Source organism: Pteropus alecto, unplaced genomic scaffold, assembly GCF_000325575.1.
Source record: "Pteropus alecto unplaced genomic scaffold, ASM32557v1 scaffold114, whole genome shotgun sequence".
NCBI lineage: Eukaryota > Metazoa > Chordata > Mammalia > Chiroptera > Pteropodidae > Pteropus > Pteropus alecto.
This window is the reverse complement of record NW_006435793.1, coordinates 737,285-759,675: the sequence shown is the minus strand read 5'-3', so window position 1 is coordinate 759,675 and position 22,391 is coordinate 737,285. Positions and strand designations below refer to the sequence as shown.

Sequence of the window (22,391 nt, the reverse complement as noted above, 5' to 3'; positions counted from 1 at the left end):
GAGGAGGAGGGAATAGCATGTGCAGATACCCCCAAAGTAGGAAAACCACTGGTATCTCTATCTAAAAAGATCATCGTGGTGGGGCTGTAATGAGTCAGGAAGAAAGTGGCATGAGATGAGGCTGAAGAAGCAGGCAGGGTCACGTGCCATAAGGCATTGTAGGCCATGTTCAGTATTTCAGATTGTTTCCCAATCTGAGCAGAAGAGTGCTCTACCATACGAAGAATAAATTGAGGAAAGGCGAGAATGAAAACAGAGAGAGAGAGAGACCAGTTAGGAGATTTTTACAGTGGTCCTGGTGAGGGATAATGGCTTGGACTAAAGTGATGACAGCGGAAATGGCAATAAATGGACATATTTAAGACACATTTTATAGTGTGAGAAGTTACAAACTGTTGATGGATATAGAAGGTGAGATGGGGAGGCATTAAGGGTCCCTGCCGATTTTTGGAATGAGTAACTGGATGGACAGAGGTTCCATTGCCAAGACATGAAGCACAGGAGGAAAAGCAGATTTAAGAGGGAAGATCAAGGGTTCAGTTTTTGAAAGGTAAATGTGAGATGTCTGTGGGATATTTGAGTGAGATATCAAATAGGAAATTGGAATATATGGTTCTGGAACTCAAAAGAAAGGTATCTGTTGAAATACATATTTGGGAGTTGTTGGCTATATACAAGTTGTTTCATACAAGCTATATGAAAGCCATTATTGTTAGCTTTATATTTTTTTCTTTTAAATGTCAGGCTGACCTTGTTCTGTTTTATTTGGCTTCTCTTTTAAATACCCGAGCTCCTGTGGCTCTTATTAAACCTTTTAGTCTCTTATCTTAGTCATCCAATTTCTGGCTCACTTTGCAGGTTTCTTTATAATTACATCGTAAAGGCAGAGCATTACAATAAAAGAAGTAGATTCTGACTATTTGTGTGCCTTGGGCAAATCACTTAGTATCTCTGGGTATTAGTTTCCCATCTGTAAAAGAATAGAATCGGTTGTTTTCACTTAAAAAAGAAAACTATGATTCTGTAATCTAAGAATTACAGGTTAAGGTATGTCTGTTTTTCTAAACTTGCAAAGGATTCATCATTGGAGCCCTGGGAAGTTAGCTCTGATTAGATCTTGAAGCATAATTTGAAGTCCACATCATGACCAGCAACTAATGGTTAAGCCAAACACTGTTAATGTCATTTTCAGATGTTATTACTATAATTCAGAACAGCATTTCTCTTGCACTTATAAATATAGCATATAGGGGAAAAGTCAAAATTCAGACATTTACTCATCAAAATAGCATCACATTTAAATCCAAGAAAAACAAGTCTCAATGCAAATTTCTATAGGAATGAACACTCTTCAGGTGAAAAGAGTGATCCAAATATCATGGTTAAGTCCCAGTGGATGTAATAGCCTGGATTATTGACAAGGCACAGGGAACAGCACTTCCTCACATTCTTCAAGGTAAAGGTATAAGAAGTGTCAATTTTATCAGTTTTTTCTTACCTCGGTGACAGCGAAACTTCTCTTGCCACAGGGAACCACTTTGTACCACTTGTCATGCAGCACATCCATAAACCCATGCGACTTGTATTGACTGATTAGTTCCGATATATTGGAGGTCAATGGAGAGTTGGGTGGGAGACCGATGCCGTATCCTACGAGAAAAATATAATCTCAGATGAGTTTTCCACCTGAGGGTTCCTAAGGGGTTGCTGCTACACTTGTGTGATATTGGCATCAGGCCTGGTAACAAAGGTATGGTGAACTGTCACTGTCTTGCCTTCAAAGGACTCAAAGATATCCAAGGTATGATTACCTTAGATCTGCTGTCTCTCTGAGTAGATGAGATGAGTCTGGAAATGAGGTGAATGGGCTGTGCACAGTATACAGGTGGCACATTGTATTCCAAGGCCTTCTGCCCTTCCTTTCGAGATATTCCTTAGAAGCCATCTTTGAGTTCTTTACCAGGGCTAGGATTCCCTATCCACCACTCCTAGAACCCCTTCTCTGAACCTTAAATACGCAAAAGTGGGTTAATCATAATCTTTGATTTATGACATACTGTCATCATTGGTCATGCATGACCCACTTTTGCTTTCACTTTATTTTTAAATAATATAAGACCATCTGAACATATGACAAAGCATGAGAACTAAAATATCAACAAGAGCTTGTAATAATTAACTTCAATTATTTTAAAAAATGATAATACCAAGTGTTGGAGAAGATCAAGAAGATTACTTACACATTGCCGTGGTTGTGAAATTGATATAACCACTTTGGAAAACAGCTTGTTATTATTTTGTACAGCTGAACATTTATAAACTCTAAGACCAGCAATTCTAAGTACATCCCCAAAGACCTCTTCCACAGCACACCAAGAGATATGTGTAAGAATGTTCTTACAGACACTGTTCTTAATAGCAAAAAATTGGAAACAACCCAAATGCTCCTTGATAAAAGAACAGGTAAATAAATTGTGGAATAATCACACAATTGGAATATTATACGGTGTGAAATATAGGAGCTAGAACTATGTGCAATAATATGGATGACTCTTAGCAGTATGATATTGTGTGAAAAAGGTCGGTCCCTGAAGATTATAGCACGAATTCATTGTGTAAATGTAAAAACGTTTAAGATAAAACAATATATGTCTAGGAATTCATATGTATATGACTAAAGTATAGTTAAAAAAAAATCAAGGATATGATAAACCAAAAATCTGGGATAGTAGTTACTCAAGGCAAGAGAGTCAGGGAGAGAGGAACACAAAGGTAGATGTAATTGTTGCCAGTTTTATTAATGAGCTTGGACTCTCCATCCTCACTCTGTGTGGCTTTATTTGCTTTCCAAACTGTACCTACACTGTTAATCTCTTTGATGAGCCATGTGAAAGAGCTAATTACCTACATTTTATCTTTAGCTATGGGGATAGCAGAGTCAAAAAAAAAAAAAAGATGCTTTGCCCTCAAGATGACTGAGGAAGAGAAATTAAAAATATAGTTACTTTCTTTTTTCACTAAAAGGCTGTCATGATTCCAAAGATATTTACTGGAAACAAATATCTGCTATAATTATTGTATTTTACAATTTATTTCCAAGGAAATTAGTTTTTGTTCCTTTTTTATTGCAGATACACAAATTGCACAAATCCTTTTTTAAACAAAGATGAGGCCTGTATGAGATGCATGTATAACCAATAAAAGAAAAGACATAAATAACGCAGAAAAAATTTTGAGTTTTAAAGAGCTGTATGTTTTCTGTTCCCTGATAATTTTGTTTGTTCTTTAACAATGACAAGTCAAGGAAATGATGACAATGTCAAGAGCATGATTAGAATTTTCCATACAAAAAGCTATTTTGAGTGCCTGTTTTGTGCCTAGTAGCTTTTGGCTTTGAAAGGCAAGACTGACAATAAAAGGCTTTACACTGGCAGCCTGTTCCGCTGCTGATGTTATCATTAAATAACATTTTTTATAATGAGTAACTATAAGGAAGTAAGCAGTGTTCTTTAGAAATGTTTATTACAATGAATGCTATTGACAGTTCAGTTGCACATACATTCATTCAGTACTTATTTACATGCCAGGCACAATCCTAGGCACGCATATAATAATATTCACCAACTTACGGATTTACTCACACATTCATTCATACATTCAGTTCATTCAACAAATATACTGAGTGAATAGGCACTGTGTTAAGTGGTTGAGATTTAGCAGTGAGCAAAGTAGATATTGTCCCTGCTGTTGCAGTGCATTCACTCTATAAAGAAGACAGATATTAAATAATGTACCACATAATGATTATTTCATTATAAATGAGATAAGACCATGAGGGAGAAGAACTGGAGCATATACAAACATATTGTAGGAGGGCTTGGAACTATCTGCGTTGATGGTTAGGATAATTAGGCTAAGTTTGTTGAATAATATTGTATTTTTTACAATACAATACAATACAATACAATACAATACAATACAATACAATACAATACAAACTCTGTATTATAAAAATATTATAAAAAATACAATAATACTCAGCCTCTGAGGCAATAGTTTTCAACAACAACAACAACAATAGTAACTTCTAACATTTATCAAGGGCTCACTATATACCAAGACCTACTATGTACCAATTCTGTAATAAACTTTTACATATCTTACCCCATTTTTAGATCATGCACTAGACCAAGATTGTGTACTAGATTGTGGCATACAGTTCAGTTAAGTCACTCTGGGATTCTATTAATAACTAGAAGATACTGAGCCCTACTGTGTGCCAGACACTATTCCACATGTGTCTAATCCCCATATGAACCCATGCAGAATATGTATTACTTACAGTGTTAAAGACTGAATAAGTAAACCAGCCACGGTCAGCACATAGCTCATAGCTGGCAAAGCTAGTACTTGAAAGTAGATATGTTTGAGTCTAAAACCAGTGCTATTTCCACTGTATCTAGTATAGCATGAGACCAAGACAAGGTAATACTTGACTTATTTCTGCCCCTTCAATGCAGCCCCTATCACTACAATCCTATTGATATAACCACCCCAAACTAGACAGTTCAGTAAAATATCACAATCATCTAAACTGGTGGTTTGTTTTCAATAGCAGACACAAATATATAACATTCATGAGCAGATTTTGTTCATGAATTGTTTCATTAAATTTTATAAACACAGTGTAAGTTCGGCCCTCATTGGTATATATCTGTATACATACACATATACACCATATATACATATATGAGAAAATTAACTAGCAAGGATGCTCCTTGTTTATGTTCCTCCAAAAAGTTCTCTTAAATGATTTCAGTTCACAGTAGTGTAATAATGGCAGACTTGTTTTCATTTTTCAATTGATAAGCAATTGTTGCACACCTATTCACCTATTCATTAATCTCACAAACATGTATTGAATGCTCATTCCGTTCCAGACAGAATGGAGGTTATGGAGTGAAATCAGACATTGAGTCTAATCATAAGAAGCTCATGGATTTTGACAACATGGATGGATCTTTAGATAATCATGTTAAGTGAAATAAGTCAGACGGAAAGGGTTCAGAACCACGTGATTTCACTCATGTGAGATATAAAACTGAAAGTAACAAACGAACAAGACAAACAAACAAAACTCAGAGCAACAAAACAAAAAGAAAACCTACTGAATGGGAGAAGATAGTCACCTGTGATACATCTGATAAGGGGTTGATATCCAAAATTTATAAAGAACTCACACAACTTGACAACAAAAAACAAACAACCCAATTAAAAAATGAGCAGAAGACCTGAATAGGTATTTCTCCAAGGAGGAAATACAGATGGCCAATAGACATATGAAAAGATGCTCAAGATCACTAATTATAGAAATGCAAATTAAAACTACAATGAGATATCACCTAAAACTCTCAGAATGGCTATCATCAATAAAACAACAAGTATTGGTGAAAATGTTGAGAAAATGTTTGTACACTGTTGGTGGGATTGTATATTGGTATGGCCTCTACAGAAAACAGTTTGGAGGTTCCTCAAAAAATTAAATGTAGAACCTCTTTTGACCCAGCAATTGTACTTCTGGGTATTTATCCAAAAAACAAAACAAAACACTAATGACCCAGCAATTGTACTTCTGGGTATTTATCCAAAAAAACAAAACAAAACACATTATCCAAAACTAATGAGTTTGGACTCTATATTCTCACTTGGACTCTATATCTTCATAAAGATCTATGTAACGATCAGCAACCTGAGGCCAGCACTTGTCCCTTCAGCTCCTAACTTTGTTTTCAACCATCTCATTTTGATCCTAAGTGGAAAAGAATATGATAATATTTACTCATATTCCAAAAGACAGGCCACTGTTTCACCCTCTTTAAAAATGACATGGATGGGCCTAGAGGGTATTATATTGAACAAAATAAGTCAGACAGAGAAAGATAAATACTGTATGATTTCACTTATATGTGGAATTTAAGGAACAAAAGGTATAAACTAAATGAAAACAGACTCAAAGATACAGAGGACAATCTGGTGATGGCCAAAGGGGAGGGGGGTTGGGGAGCTGGGTGGAAAAGGTGAAGGGATGAAGAAGTACAAATTAGTAGTTACAAAACAGTCACAGGGATGGAGAATACAGCACAGGGAATACAGTCAGTAGCATCATAATGGCTATATGTAGAGCCAGATGGGTGCTAGAGTAATTGGGAGGAATCGCTTCATAAATTATATAAATGTCTAACCAAGGTATGGTATACTTGAAACGAATATAAAATAAAAATAAAAAAAAACCCCAAATGCCACTTTACTCAACATGGCTAATTAAAAAAAAACCTCATAGATACAAACAGTTTAGGTTACCAGATGGAAAGAGGGGAGGGGGGATGTAGATAAGGGTAAAGGGGATCAAATATATGGTGACAGAAAAAGATTTGACTTTGGGTGGTTAATTGTACACTTGAGACCTATATAATTTTATTAACCAATGTCACCCTAATAAATTTAATAGAAAACAGAAAAAGAAAAGAAAACACACACATGCAAAGCGCTCATGGTAGCACAGGGGAGATAAGGCATACGTAAATAAATATACAACATGGTGGGAGGTTACAGGACTTTTCTTGGGAAAAAAGATAGGTGAGGCATAAATTCAGTAAAGGTAAAAGTATAATGACTAGGATGCAATGAGGAAGATGGATAAAACTCTGTGGAGTTCAGAGAATAACAGATTGCTACCAGATGAGAGGGTGAGAGAAGATGTCTTAGATTGATTCTTGATAGTGGTATTTTGGGCAGGTGAGACAAAAATACATGAAATGAAAGTTTAAAAATTTGAAGTTAATACTTTTATAATGAATCTACATATTCTAAGAATAGAATTTTGGCACTACAACAAAAAGAAGAAAAAATGCCTTAGGGAAAAAGCTATGTGGAAGTTGCAGACATTTATGAAAGATTGCTACATAGGAAATAATAAATATTAAATCGCTCCGCTCCATCATGTCAAGTTTAATTTGCAATTGACTGCTAAAAATAGATTACTGTCCTTTTTAATTTTCTATTTTAATGCATATATCGAGTATTGACATTTTAATGATTTTTAGCTTTAATAAACATTATTAACTAACTAAAACAAACTCGGCATACAGAACAAGGGGAGAAATAAGAAAAACATTATGTGGCGATGAGAAGAGGTATTTGTTAAAAAAACATACAAATCCATTTTACTCAGAAACATAAAATACTAAAACCTTGAAGGTTTCATCTCTACCTTCTCTTTATCGGTTGCTTTTCAAATTTGATTGTGTTCATTGGTCAAAGAATTCTTATTTTTAAATTGCTGACTCAACTTAGCAGCCCGAGTTGCTTTCATTATCATTAGAAACATGGCTGTGCAATAAAGACGAGGTTGACTATTTTGTAGTTGATGGATGGAGCAAAATGGAATCCTTCAACCCTAAAGATGAAGGCACCCTGGAAATTGGATACAGCTTAATAGCCCAAGAGAACAATTTTCAGAAGAGAATTTTGATCTTTTCCCCATGGATAAATCAGCTTTACTCAGCTAAGAGTGGTAGAAATGTATTTTGGCCAGCAATGTATAAGTTAGAAATTCATAGGCTAAAAGAACTTCCTGAAATGTGGTTGGAAAATAGATATTTTGAAAATAAGATCTCAGCATTAAAAATGCTTCAGGAAGACAGATGAATTCAGTTTTGCAGTCTGTCCTTGGAATACCGTATTACCTACGCTGGAGTAATGATTAAGAACATATTGTAATAGTCCAAACTATAAAGGAGACATTAAAAATGAGTTTCCTTTACCTCCAGAACCTCAAAGTGGAGAGAGAAGTATGTGGGGGAAACTGAGATATATGAAGGCTATGTATTCTGGCATAGTTTTATGGTGAATGGGTCTCTATTAATTCAATATGCTGAATAATAATTTATTGGGCACTTACTATGTGCTTGTATACGCTTTACATGTATTATTTTACTTAATCTGTACAACAACTCTATTACAGATGTATTATTCATAAACCCATTATGCAGATGAGGAACCTGAAGAACAGATTAAGTGACTTGCCTAATGTAGCAATTAGTAACAGCAATTCTATTCTAACCCAAACACTCAGGCTCCACAGCTACTTCTCCAAGCACTGTATTAAATTATTAGTGGAAAGCGAGTAAAAGAACAAACACAAAAATGGGCAAAGGTCTTTGGCAGAAAGGTCACAAATCATTACTGTGCAGTTCCATTACTCTTCTTTCTCATTTGACCTTTATTGTCAGCTAACTCCAATGCATAAATTTGGGACATGTATTCATTTATCTCAACACTTTCTTTTTTTCCAGAGCAAGCAAAATGTCTTTGTGCCCCTGGTGTATATAGTATTTAACGACCAAAGACTTCCCACATGCTACTGAATTCTTAATAGTTTTGGTTTGCGGTGCCAAGAACTCATGAAAAGGTTTCAAACTCATCATGGAGCCACCGTCTCTCATTTGCCTCACCTTTTATCTTTTAAGCCTAAATAAATGCAGAATGATGAAGTTGGGAGGGGTATTCAGTAGTCACACTGAGTCGGTGGAATATCAATACTATATAGAGTGAATGTATATTGAGCATGAAGGAATCAATGGACTCCATTTTCCCTCCTAAGTTCCTGAAGTCATTTAAGGACTTGGTAAAGTATATGCAGACTATCAGGGTGCTTTTGATTGACTACATTAGTAAGTGAATGAAGTACTTATTTCAAATCTAACCTAATGAGTTACATTAATAGGTAATACATCATTTTACATAACCGTTATGTGCCTAACATTATACTAAATCTTGTGAAAAGATATAAATAGACATATGAAGCATTCCTGTAAGTAGGAAGTGTTCATAAATTGCTTTGATGATATTTTTATGCCTATAAAGTCTAATTAATTAATAATAAAGTCCACATAAGTTTGAGAAATCTAAGTGTTATTAAAGGAAAGCATGTAATATTTTAAAAAATTTCATTAAGAGAGAAATATTCCCTAAAAATCTATGAAGCTAACATTTTATTTTAAAAAAAGCAGCAATCAAGACCTTTTCTAGTATTTCTATCACATTGTTGTTTGTAACTTATAAGTAACCTCAACCTCCCTTTGTGTTTTACCGAATTCTGTTTTTAGGCTGTGAACTTGTTGTCAAGGACAGTATTAAAGTAAATTTTCCGATTTGCACCACATTCAGATTAAACTAGCAATGTTTTGTTGTTGTTGTTGTTTTACAATAAACCAATGATGATGAGAATGTTCTCTTTCTGCCCTCTTGCACGGAGAGTTCTTCCATGGGCCATTTTGTGCTTATCCTCTTTGAAAACAATATGGTGTCTGGAGATGATGTGAAATGCAAGACACTAAGTCTCAGGAGCACAGATGGAAATGTAAACAGAAAACCAGTGGGAAGTTAATTGTGTGGCATCTGGCACTGGGGTCTAGCAGAGGCAAATAAGCCATCTCACCACTGTCTTTTGACAAGATAGGGTTGCCCCCTGAAGACAAAGGTGGAAAATGGAGTCCCTCATTCTTATGCCCGCTACCAGTGATTCATTGTTAGTAGCTGCAAATGGCAGAAGGGACTTCAATTACCCAGTGAATCTAGGACAGAAAAAATGTAACATCCCTTCCATATCTCCAGATGCCTCAAAAAAAAAAAAAAAACTGGAATTTTCCCACTGTTACATCAAAATAGGGTTATATAATAAATGTTCTTTTGGTTTTCAAGCTTTTTTGGTTTTTTTTTTTTGTGCTTTTGCTAGCTCAGACTATAGTCTAAATAGAAGACCACTACTACTAAATCCCTCTCTTCCTGAATTCTATCCCTGGTTCAGGTGGAGGTCACTTTGCCTGGAGAGGAGATTGATTTCTCTTAGGAGAAGGTGCAAAGAAACAGCATCAGCTGCTACAATCTCATTCATGAAAGCAAAGACTTAAGCACAGAATTTGCAAATGTGTTTAGGGGAGACAGAGACCAACCGTGGTTGGAAAATTGGAATCAGAGTAGTCTTGATACACTACTTAACATTCAGGAAAGTACAATTTTCTGGAAACGGGACTTGGGCACGCCCATAGGTTTCATGTCAAAGTGTTTTCTGACAAGTGAACATGGTTGTCTCGAGAGCCAACATAAACTGTCAGAGAAGGGAAGCTGGGAACTGGGAGACATGAAATTTGCTGGTTCATACTATCAGCTCTATATATCAGCTGTTGTCTAGAATGAAAGCAGCTATAGACAAAGCAATCTTTCTTTGGTCCTGAAGTTCAATCGATTGGTTGATCTAGTTGGAAGCAAAAATTTGCTGTTAGTGGGGAGAAAGGCAAACCTGAGGTCCCAAACATGGTATTGTTTAGGACTCTTAAAGGTTATTAGGATATAGAATGAGATATTTTTTTCCTACTTATTTTCCAACTAGTGGAAAAACATTTATTTAAGAACCATGAGAGTTGGATTCTAATTCCAGTGTTATCATCTAATTGTGTGACTATGGAAAAGTGAAGTAATGACCCTGGGCTTTCTTGTGTATAAAGCGAGTAGATTCAATTAGATCAACATTTCTTCCAGTTGTAAAATGCAATCATTCTAGGTTTTGCATTTTTGAATCAGATTCATTATAGGGCTTGGAATGTTTGTGGAGTAGGAATGTTTGTGGAGTAGGAGAAATGTTTGTGGAGTAGGTGAAAAATAAATTCCTAACTTCAGCAATTTAATAGCTAAATGCTTATGCGTTGAAAATGAAAACAAGGGAAGATGAATAGTATTTTGCCTCTGACTTTGGCATCTGTGACTTGCTAGGTTGGCAAAATGAGCACATCTTGAGTAAAAGTGAATTAAGAATGACTGATTAATACCTTCTATGGCAAACGGCTTCCCCACGGTAAGAAGTTTGCAGTCAGCATCTATTGACACTTCATAATCCAGAAGGGCTTTGTCCATGATGAAGGCGTCTAGTTTCTCTGGATCATTCCTATATTTAAGACCAAGAGAAGAAAAGCAAAAAATGATTCATTAATGGACAGGGAGCACTAAGCCTGACAGCTGTCTTTTGTTTAGGGGACAGAAACCTGGACATAAAGGGCAGCACAAGCTAGCTAGCTGCTGACTCAGCCTTGTTGACATCTCACTGACCTGTAGAGAACAGAGCACGGAAAACAGCTACTCTTATGAGAGAGCATGACCTCTTTCTAATGGGTTTGTCTACCAGTTCCTTCATTACTGCTAAATCTAACAACAAAGCCAGAGTGGCTCTGAATTGCATGGGAAGGTTCATTTCTCTAACATTAACCGAGTGACTTCTTTGTGCTAGGCATCGTATTTATTGTTCGCCATGCATTTTATCACTCATAATAACTGTGAGGTGGGTGGTATTTACACCGTTTTAACAGATGAGAAAATTGAAGCTCAGAGAGTTGAAGTAACTTGATCCAGGTTATACAGCTAATAAGTGTTGGAGCCAGATGGGCTCATTAATCAGTATATGGCAATTCTTATTTCTTTCTGTCATGATCACTAGATATAAGGGAATGAAAATAAGAGATCTAGCACTCCTGGGGCAAAGAGAGTTAAGGTCTCTTTAAAGTCCATAGGCTAACATTCAATAAATGGAATAGGAAGCATATGTAATAGATCTTAGTGATTTGATTTATTAATTTATCTCTAGACATTTATGTTTCACTTTCATCCCAGGAAGCAGTTCAGGCAAGAATCACTTAAGGAGGTGTCTCTGGATAGTATCAGTGAATTGGCTGTGGGCTAGGCTCAAGATGTCAATAGATGCCTTGTGTATCCCTTCTCTGTGCCAATGACCATTGCTTCCTCCTTCTACTTTTCCAGGAAGTAAAATAGCCGATTCAAAATACATTCTCTTCTCCATGGTGTATTGGATTTAAGTTATGACAAGACCTATGTTTAACTTTAACCAAAATGAAGAACATCTCCTAGCACCACGGCTGTGGGAAGCTTCAGAAAGTACGGGGATATGAATTGTTTCCTGGGAGCTGATGATGAGGAATCTTAACAGATTCTTGGCAATAAAATCAAAATCAAACTGCAACATGTTCACAGTAGCAGAATGTACCTTGGGAGCTACATAGCAACAAGTTACCGTTTACCAATACTCTGCAAATGTTTGTGGTTACAGTAAATTGGGGTTCAGTTTTTCTAACAACTGAACAAGTAATTCCTGAGGTCTAGTCTCAGTGGTATCCTTAAATAACTACTCTTGATTTTGGACTACCAAGTGCAGCTAGCTATGACAGGTCTGCACTGCATAGGAAGGCAAGAAGCAATCGGCTCACAGACTTTCATGGGGCCCTGAGTCACTGGTGAGGAAATGGCTGGGTGTGATCCAGGTTTAAGTAGCTTCTGGACTGGCTGAGTCATCCTTATAGTTGGCAGAGCCTCCAGTTGTTTCTCTCATTACAGACTCATGCTGTCTTTTTGAGCACTCATTTCATAATACATAAAACACAAAACACAGTCATATATAAACATACTAAAATAAATTAACACTTTAATCAAGATTAATTGATTGGAAAACCATCACCTCAGAAAGCAAGGCCCTAAGTGAGTAGGACCAAGCCCAGAGGAATTTCGATAGGAGAGGGGAGAATCTTTTCTCATACAGATGACTGCAGGGGTTGTGTTCTGCAGGTCTGGGCTCTGGGATGTTAGGGAGCTAACATGAGGACTGTGGTTGCTTGTAGTGGTGGCTAAGAGCTTAGGCAGTGACTAGGTCAAAAGTGGAGAGAGCCCAGAGATAGGAAGTGAGAATGCATTAATGATAAGGTCTGCCTGTATTCCAATTTCACCTGGATCAGTGAATCACCCAGGGAGCTTGTTAAAATGCAGATTCTGGGATGGGGCCTGAGATGGTGCATTTCTCACAAGCCCCCAGGTACTAACTGGAATGAATGCTGCTGGAACATGGACTATTCTACCTGACTCTGCCATTGAATATCAAGGACATCAAGGACCTACTTTTCTGTTATGTTTCTTAGACTAGCCAAAAGTAGGGGTTGGATTCTAGAGACCTGATTCTAATCCTGACGCTGCCACTTGCTAGCTGTAATACCATGGACATGCTGCTTCTTTTGGGCCTCAGCTTCTTCATCTGTGCCTGCTTTTCTATTTCTTCTCTCCAGGTTAGAGTAGAACCAGCTCTGAGCACTGGGGCCTTCTCAGGTGAAGCCTCCAGAATAAATTAATATCCTGAGTGAAGTGGAACTGGGGACTATAGCAGTGGCTCATCTCATCCTTTGCCAGAAGAGCCTAGTTTATGAGCTATTACTGTCTGGAGCCATCTTATTCTCTCTCTCAGCCATGAATTTGCCTGAAGAAGAGATGGGAAGCAAAGAAGAGGAGCTTGGAGGCAAGGGAGCCTAAACTGTATTTGAGAGAGACACTAATGTTTTAATGTTCTTGCAAAATTAAAAGTGCCATTTCTTAGTATTTAAGCACCATATATAACTTTAAGAGCACAAGGCTTTCTCTCTGGCCTCTAGTTAAAATTCTACAAAGTTGTTTAGGGGCCTATTATGAAAGCTCTTGAGAAACACAGAGCCCTTATGTCTCGTGAAATTATTTATTTTCCCTTCTTTCTTAAAGAAGAATTTGAGGTGGCATGTCCTGCTGTCCATTGGGAAGATTATCTGGTCAACCATCGAGACACCAGTTTCCTGATGCTGCTCAATTCTATGGATTAAAGGTTTGAATACATGTCATTGTCCTGAGACCATTAGGTAGGAGGGAGAGGGCTACTCACTCTTGTGCTGTGGTGCTTATTAGGAGATATTCCTTTTTTCTCCCAGGCCAGTAGGTGAGCTGATCCATAACTGTACCATCTTCCTTTGCATTCAGCCTCAGTGAATTACAGGGTCTTATAATCTGCCATGGCAATGTGATTGCTCTTGACTGTTTCTCATAAATTCTGATGAGAAGGATGCAGGCATAGGAGCATTGCCTTTTATCTTATTTCCTTTCTACAGGAAATCTCTAAGATAAATCCCACTTCCTTGTGGCAAGAGGAGACAGTCCATGGGATTAGAGATTCACTGTGAAGGAAGGGGTTGCTTTGGGACACTTTATCCTCTGGCCACATTCCCTAAGTGGTTGATTGTTTCTGCACCATTGTTTTCTCAAGCATTGTCAAGCCAACATTTACTTCCCCTACCTTCTGCTACACTAATGATTCCACCAACACTTTGAGCAAAACTACTGCTAAGTTGGGAGTAAGCAGGTAACTAGTAATCTAGATCACATAATTAAATGCACACTGTTCCATACTGCCTCCTGGATCTCACACAGTGTGAGGTATTACTGAACACGGTGGGTATATTTAGCTGTCATTTTCGAAAAACAACAACAAACACTACATCAGTAGATAAATGACTTATTTCAGTGAGAACTTATTGGACCCAAGAGGTTGACACTCACTTCAGATACTGCACTCCATCGGGTGTGGCTGGTACATTGTACCTTCTCATATATTCATGCATCTCTGGGAAGCTTTGCCTCACATAATCTTCAGCACTGCTTTCCCGGACAGTTCCAAAGCGGAAGCCTTGGGAGGGATGATGTAGCTATGAGGCAGAAAAAGAAAGGTCGTCTTTAATGTAAATTAGTCTTAGAAGTGTTTTCAAAATTTTCCTCATTCTACCATGCTTTAGTAGCTAGTAACATAGAATTTTATGCCACATGCATAAATGTGCACACAGAAATGTATAGGCATAGGTAGGTGCTCTTTCATATCCCAGCTTTCACATTGATAATCGTTCCATTTTCAGAAGCAAACATATAAAAACCACAAACAAACAAACAAACAAGCGAACAAAAAACAATTTTCTGCATATATAGAGAACCTATCAGAATCCTTTAGAAACTGTATAAATTGGCATGTAGAATAAGCCTTGTTATTATAAATTGCATGTCAGACCAAGTATATACAGTTAAGGTAATAAATTAAAGATTGTGCTCCTCCTTGGTTAGAACTACACAAGGGCCAACCTAAAGCCTTGCATCCTGAGATTCAAATACATGGGACCTAAAGCAGTGACTACATCTCTTTTATGTCCCTCTGTCTTTACGCTATGCAGAAGTCCTTGAATAATGTCATTTCAACACCATTTAGTTATAACATTGATGAGATGCCCCAGGAATTTGACTCTTATCTATATCAAGTTAGCCTATGTAAAATTCATTTTGTTATACATTGTTGTGTCACAGTTCCAAGAACCTATAGATGACGTTATATGAGGACTTATTGTATCATATTTTAAGTCTGTTGAATTTATTTTTGATGTTTTTGAAAGTGAATTTGTTTCATTTAAGTAACTGTGTTATCCAATGCTGAGTCATGCTGTATATTTGCTCAAATGAAATAGCATGTAAGACAATTAAAAACAACAGAGAAGAAGAGTAGCAGTAGACCCAGAATGTCATAGTTCTCCCGGTACAAAACCTCACAGTGAGGAGAGGGGGTGCACTGCAAGTCCCGCAGAGGCTTTCTGTCACTAAGAACAGTCAAGATAGAGCACATGAAACGTTCTTATTCATGAAAGTTGTAGAGAAGAGTTAATGTGGAATCTAGGCTTAGACTAGTTCAAATATAGGATTAAATTGGGATTGGGCCATATTCTGAAAATAGTCAAATATTCTGTAGACAGCAGTATTTTTAAGATTATATTTCTCTACAATTATTACAGTAAAGTTTTTGCTTTTTTTTTTTTTTTGTTCTATCTCATGTTAACATATTTGCCATCACTGGTTCTGACCTGAAGCTTGGGGACAGGAATCCATGGATGGGCTTCATGGAGTTAATAAAGCTCCTGAAATTGTAGGCAACATTTTAGGTGTTAGTAATTGTAGGTGTAATTGTAGGTGTTAGTAATAGGTGTTAGTAAATAGGTGTTAGTAATATTCTTTTATGAGGGAGAGAGCACAGAAGTTTTTGTTTTTTTAATAATTAGGCTTTCAAGTTGTTTACAACCCCAAAAGGTTAAGAACTCACAGAATATGGTAGCAACTTATATTTGAAGATGAATTAGTTTTGACACACACTAAAGGTCTCACAATATGGCAATAGTTTACACCCTTATAAAATGTTATGCAATGTATAGATATGTTTGTGAAACATATTTAACACATTTAAATATGTGAAATATATTTAATAAAACAAGGCAAATGCTCATATGACAAATGGAGAAAAAAACTTTTATATGATATAATCAAAATTAAATATGTATGATTATTATAAGTGCTGTGATCCCTCACGTATATGTAGCATATATGTAGACAGCCACACACCTTGGAAGAAAATATATCAAGATATCTGCAATGTTTGTCCCATCAGTGTTGAAATTATAGGTGAATTTATTTATTTGCATATTGCCTACAGAAACATGCCTCACGTTTTAAGTAGAAAAAAAGTTTATTTTATAATCAGCAAAATAAATTACTCATTAATTTATTCACAGTTTATTGAGGACCTACTGTATATAGCTCTCAGAGTTACTGGGGCCACAAAGGTAAATACTTGCAATCACTGCCCCATAGCTACACACCACCTGGTTGTTCTTGATATTTCTTTGGATACTCCAGTGTTCAGTATGTGATATGACATACCTTGTGTTTAAGGTAATCGTTCCATACACTGCACACATTCTAATATTTTATGCCAGCATAACCTTAATCAGGCCTCAACAATAACAACAACAGCTAACATTTATTAAATACTTACTATGTGCCACAAACATGGTGCTTAGTGCTTTACATGCATTATCTGTTTAATTCTCATAACACCTTCATGAAGAGGGCACTATAATCACTTCCCTTTTTAAACATTAGTAAACCAAAGATCAGAGAACTGGCATAAAATCACACAGCTGTAAGTAGTAGAGATTGGATCAGGACCCAAGTCTGTCTGATTTCAAAGCCACTGCTATCATTGAACACATCATGCTGCCTTCTAGCTCATGGCAGCAAATGGAGAGAGGTTTATCAGAAGGAACTCACTAGACTCTTAAAACATTCTCCTTAAGACTTGCAATTCTCACAACAGCAACTGGCAGCACTATGGCTTGAGCATGGCAAATTAATCAGCATTCTGTCTGCCCAACACCTATTCATTTATTAAGGCCTAGATCAAGACTTTCTATATGAAGTCTTTGGACTTGTCTAGCTCCACCCTCCTATCCATATAAACAGTAACAAAAATAATTTACTACTTATGTATATGTCCTGATACAGAATCTTGTACACACATAATATGTAGTCTAGGGATTTATTTAACAATCTTTCATACTTCTCATGTATTATCTCCTTTGATCCTTCTAAGAAACTTATGAAGTATTTCTATTATCTTCCTTTTCTAGAAGAAGAAACTAAAGATTAGAGTGTTTGTCATTTGGCCAAGGTCACAGGACTAGTAAGCTTTAGACCTGGGATTCAAACTCAGATAGTCTGACTGAAAATAGTGAATTTTTGACCACTATGAACACTGCTTCTGGTACTATGTCATACTGACTTTTGGTCTGGTCATCACAAGATTTGCTATTTATGAGCCAGGTAGTGAACTAGGCATTTGGAACATTTTCAGTTCTCACAATAATCCTGCAAGATAGATGTTATTTTCTCTTTTACAGATTAAGATGCTGAGGGTTGAGTAAAGTAACAATCAAATGCTCACAGCTAGTGATTAGCAAGATTCAGTCCACTGTCCTTTGCCCTGACATGCAGACCGAGTTTCCTTTGTGTATGTGTCACAGTTACCTATTATGACTCTTGCCGCCTGACAGATGCTCTATAACATGTTCATCAGATTAGTGAATTATACTGCTATTCTTCCATCCTCCCTTCATCTGTTTAACTTCTATTTACCTCTTTACTCTCAGTTTAGTCATCCCTTCCCTAACTTGCTGTTTATGCCAGATCCTCCCCTCATAAAGCCCTCAGAGCACAGATACCTTTCTTTTGTAGAACTTAGCACAGCTGCATTTTAAAATTTTAATTGTGTGATCATTTAATGTCTAGACTTTAAGCTTATTCGGTGGACTGGAAGCTCAATGTAAGCTATTTAAACATTGCATTCCAATTACTTTCATCGTGTAGTTGTTCAATAAAGTACTTGACAAATAATTGACATAACTATTCTTTGAACCCAGAGGGAGATGAGAGCTTTGACATTCTACTTAGCACAGATGGAGCTAAAAATTTAGCTTATAACTCAAGCTTTCAAAATGGACTCTCCTTTTAAGGTAAAAGGGTTTCAGATCAGTAATTAAAACACTTTTGTGTCGTATATGAGAATAATTTCTTTCAGAAGTCCATTTCCTCACATTATGTTGTGGCAATACTTTTATGGCCTATGAACTATTTCTAGGCACTCCGGGCCTCTTTTCCCTGCTGAGTGTATCATACATCACTCCCTCCCCAGATACTGGAAGGAGTCGGGAACCAGCAGACCCAGGCTCAGAATCCCAGTGGGGAGACTGGCCCTTTGTGCTTTCCATGGCTGCCTGCTGCCTTTTGCTCATGGGTTCCCACATCTGTCCCACATGACTCTAATGCCTGTGAAGGAAACAGTTTTGAGAATGAAAAGTTCTTCAGGTACTAACATAAGTAACCAGACTCCATGGGAGGAAGCACGTTGTTAAGCCTGACTGGATCCCCACTCTAACTTGGAGATATTTTACAACACTGCCACCTCTCTAATCCAAGCCACCATCATGTCTGCTTTCTGTACATGCCCTCTCTTCCCCTCCAATCCAATCAAAATAATCTTAAAGCCCAAATCTGATCATGTCACTCACTTTCTTAACAACTGGCTCCACGCTGCTCTTGGGATAAAGTTGAAACTCTTCATGTGGCCTCTAAAGTTTCAGCATGACTTTGCTCCTGCCTCCTTCTCTTCAGCCTCATCTCCCCACTCTCCCTGTGGCCCTCTAATCTTTGGCTAGTTCTCTCAGTTCTTCCAATGTATATTTTTTGCCTGATCAGAGCTGTTCCCCTATAGTCTTCATTCTGCTTGGAATGCTTTCTCCTCAACCTTACTTTTCCTTTGCGTAGCTAATTCTTAAATGTCACTTCTTCAGAGAAGCCTTCAGTGATTCCACTGTATCCTGCAATTTCACATAATATTGATCATACTTGGAATTATTGGTTGAATGTCTGCTTTACCTGCTAGCTCATAAGTTTCCATGAGAACAGGGCCCATGCCTACCTCATTTGTGTGGTCATAAGTCCCTAACAAATGTAAGTTGCTATTATTGTCATCATTGTCATCGTCATCATCATCATCATGCAACAAATACAGTGCTTGGTGCATAGTAGAGTCTTGATAAACACTGGTTTAATAAATAAGTCATCATTATTAACACAAAGTTCTCTTAGGTTAGACATCTTACTAATTTGATATTTTTGTCATACTTCATATTGTCTTTCTGGTCAAAAATTAAATTTTTTCCTTTAATTCTTATCATACTTAATTCAGAATAGTATTTCTGCATGTGAGAGTCTAATGGAAAAAAGACAATGAGCTATTCAGCAGTCACAGAATAATAGAATCAGAAAAAGAGATCTAAGAAACAGTTGATGCAACCCGATGGATTGGCATAGTCTCTCCTGTGTGTCCACATGGTGTGTAATTCAAACAGCCAGGGATGTCCGAAAGCCTGACTCAAGGAGGGAGGATAAAAGTCCACAAAGAGCTAAAGCATTTAAGCTGGATTATAGCCATCACCAGGAAGTCCCAGAGAGAAAAGAATTTCTTTAAAATCTCAGCTAAATATTTCACCAGCTCTTCCAATTCTGTTTATATTTGTGTCAACCTCTTCAGGCCTTGGAGGAAATATGTAAGGTTAAGCTATCTCCTTGTATGTGAATCGTCTGGTATTAATAGAATACTGAACTCCACCCAGAGCACCTACCCAGAGAATCAGACATTTCGCTGGAAGCAGAGAAAAGGCTCAAAACAAAATGAAAGCAAATTCAAGAAATAACCAAACTGCTATGTCCAAGGTAGATGTGATGTTTTAGATTAAAAAGCAATCTCAGTGTTGAATATGTTCATTTAAAGTATACATTTGTTTTTATCTGAGATTGGTACTTAAATAATAAATGGAATGTAGTCACTGGACCTGGTATAACGTCATTTGAAAAAGGATGGGAAGGGCCGTTCTTAACTTGCCCAACGGAATGGGGTATATTGAGACCATAGCTTCTCCCCACCCATTACGTATCCACTTAAAACCTATGCACTCTATAATATGAGGTGGCCTCAGGGTTCAGAGGGGCTTTAAAAGGCATCTGCTCAAATCGTCCACTGATGCCTCAGACCGTTAGAGCAAAGCTAAATATACCACCTGGAATTTCTTCAAAATGTAACTTCTGACTGATTATTAGGTCTAGGTAGGAGCCTAAAAGTCTGCACTTCTAACAAGCTCCCAATTGATGCTGATACCTTGGTTCATGGACCAGACTTGAGTAGCAAGGCTTTATCTATAATATCACTATTACGTGCCAATCAAGTCTCTGCTCGAATGTCTCCGGTGATAAGGAAATCACTCCTCTTGAGGCATAGCTTCTGTATATGGAGAATGACTTTTTGTTCCATCCCAACCAATCTATCTATGTGAATATATAATAATAACAGTCATAATAATAAAATAACAGCTAATATTTTCAAATATTTACTATATGCTAACACATTTAAGTCTAACAAGTTTGCTATTTTTATTATTTATTTTTATTATTTATTATTACATGTAAGGAACTGAAATTCAGGGATGTTCAGCACATTGCTTAAGACCAGCAGGAACTGATAAGTTAAGATCTGAATCTGACTCTGACTTGAAGCTCTTACTCTTATCTAGCGCTCCTTTTGGCCTTTATAGGTGTGTGTTGTCCAAGTTTTCATGATAACTTTAAATAATATATTCCTGTCTGCACTACAATTTCAAAATCATTTTGTTCATTATAGGTGTGGCTATATAATTTATACTGCAAACTAGGACACTTCTTTGAAAGGAGACGCTATTGAAAATTAACAAGAACCACAGGCCCACTAGGACAGTCCTCAGCAAACAGAAATGTGTGTTCACCGAGTTATTACTCATGCTCTGAACATAAGAATACAGAAAAATGAGGCTGTAAGTAATGTTTCTGGGCCTTAGCCAGTTTCTTATGTGAATTACTGAGTCATTTACGCTGCAATTCTTTTCTCCATGTTATTCCTATTTTCTTCTCCAGAAGCTACGTTCTCCATTTAAATTTAAGCATTTTACTGACTCTTCTTTTTCAATCTGAAGCCCTGTATGTTGGGTCAGCTAATCTCTAGTCAACAACATTCTTTCACATCGTGTTTGATTTATATGAGCTTTAGCCCGGGCCATTCTGACAACTTGAGTCACTGTATTAAATCCTTTGCATAGGTTAAGGCTCAGCAAATTATGTATGTGCTATGGGCCACGTCCAGCCTGCCACCTGTTTTTGTAAATCAAGTTTTACTGGAACACAGTCATGCCCATTCATTTACATATTGTCTATGGCTGCTTTTATAATACAACAGGAGAGTTGAGTAGGTGTATCTAGTTTCATGAAGCCTAAAATATTTACTATCTGGCCCAAATAGAAAATGTTTGCTGGCCTTGAGTATAGACAATATTGATCAAACTATCTCCTTGACTCCCAAATTTCAAATTTTCCTCTCTATTGTAAAACACCATCAGTCACTTAAAAGATGCCTATGCAGGTAAATGAGCAAAGGTAGGTTTGATGAATCTCAGCAGGCTTCCGGCCACTGCCCGGACTTAGGCTCTAGTATGACACATTTCTAGCTGCATGGAATATGCAGTTCCCCAACAGAAGGTCCTGACTATTATCATTCTTTGTTTCTATCTAGGAAGGGTAATAGAACAACTCAGTTATAAAATTTCAAAATGAAGCATTAGTATGACGCTTAGACAAGTTAAAATTTAATTTTAAATCTCAGGGGCACGTTAATTTTAAACCACAGGCCTGAGGTTATGAGAGTTGGCCAGTGATAGACATACTCATTATGGCTGAGCTATTTCTTTATCTCCTTCTTTTCCTTGCCACTTTCTTCCATTCCTCATCATTTTGACGCAGACTTTGTGTATCTGTCATCTCATCAAAGCTGGAGTTATTTATTATTTTCTATAGTGTTTCTTCCATAATACTTCCATAATAGTATTTCTTCCATAATATTTTCTCTATTATTTTAATAATAGTAGTAGCTATTATTTTAATAATAGTAGTAGCTATTCATTCCAGGCACTGTGACAAAATCTTAAATTCCTCACTTCATTTAATTCTCACAGCATCCTTTTGAGGTATACAGA

General features: G+C 36.9%; 1 protein-coding gene across 3 annotated transcripts in view; it reads right to left on the bottom strand.

The window, feature by feature from the left end:
* The window catches only part of GRIN3A (glutamate ionotropic receptor NMDA type subunit 3A), a 140,840-nt gene that overhangs the window by 30,217 nt on the left and 88,232 nt on the right, over positions 1-22,391 (bottom strand). For all 3 annotated transcript variants that reach the window (XM_015589115.2, XM_025046565.1, XM_006911510.3), the window contains exons 4-6: positions 14,470-14,615; positions 10,887-11,002; positions 1,499-1,650 (exon numbers count right to left, since the gene is read on the bottom strand). In XM_015589115.2, the coding sequence (XP_015444601.1) occupies positions 1,499-1,650; positions 10,887-11,002; positions 14,470-14,615 (414 nt within the window). The remainder of the gene's footprint in view (positions 1-1,498; positions 1,651-10,886; positions 11,003-14,469; positions 14,616-22,391) is intronic.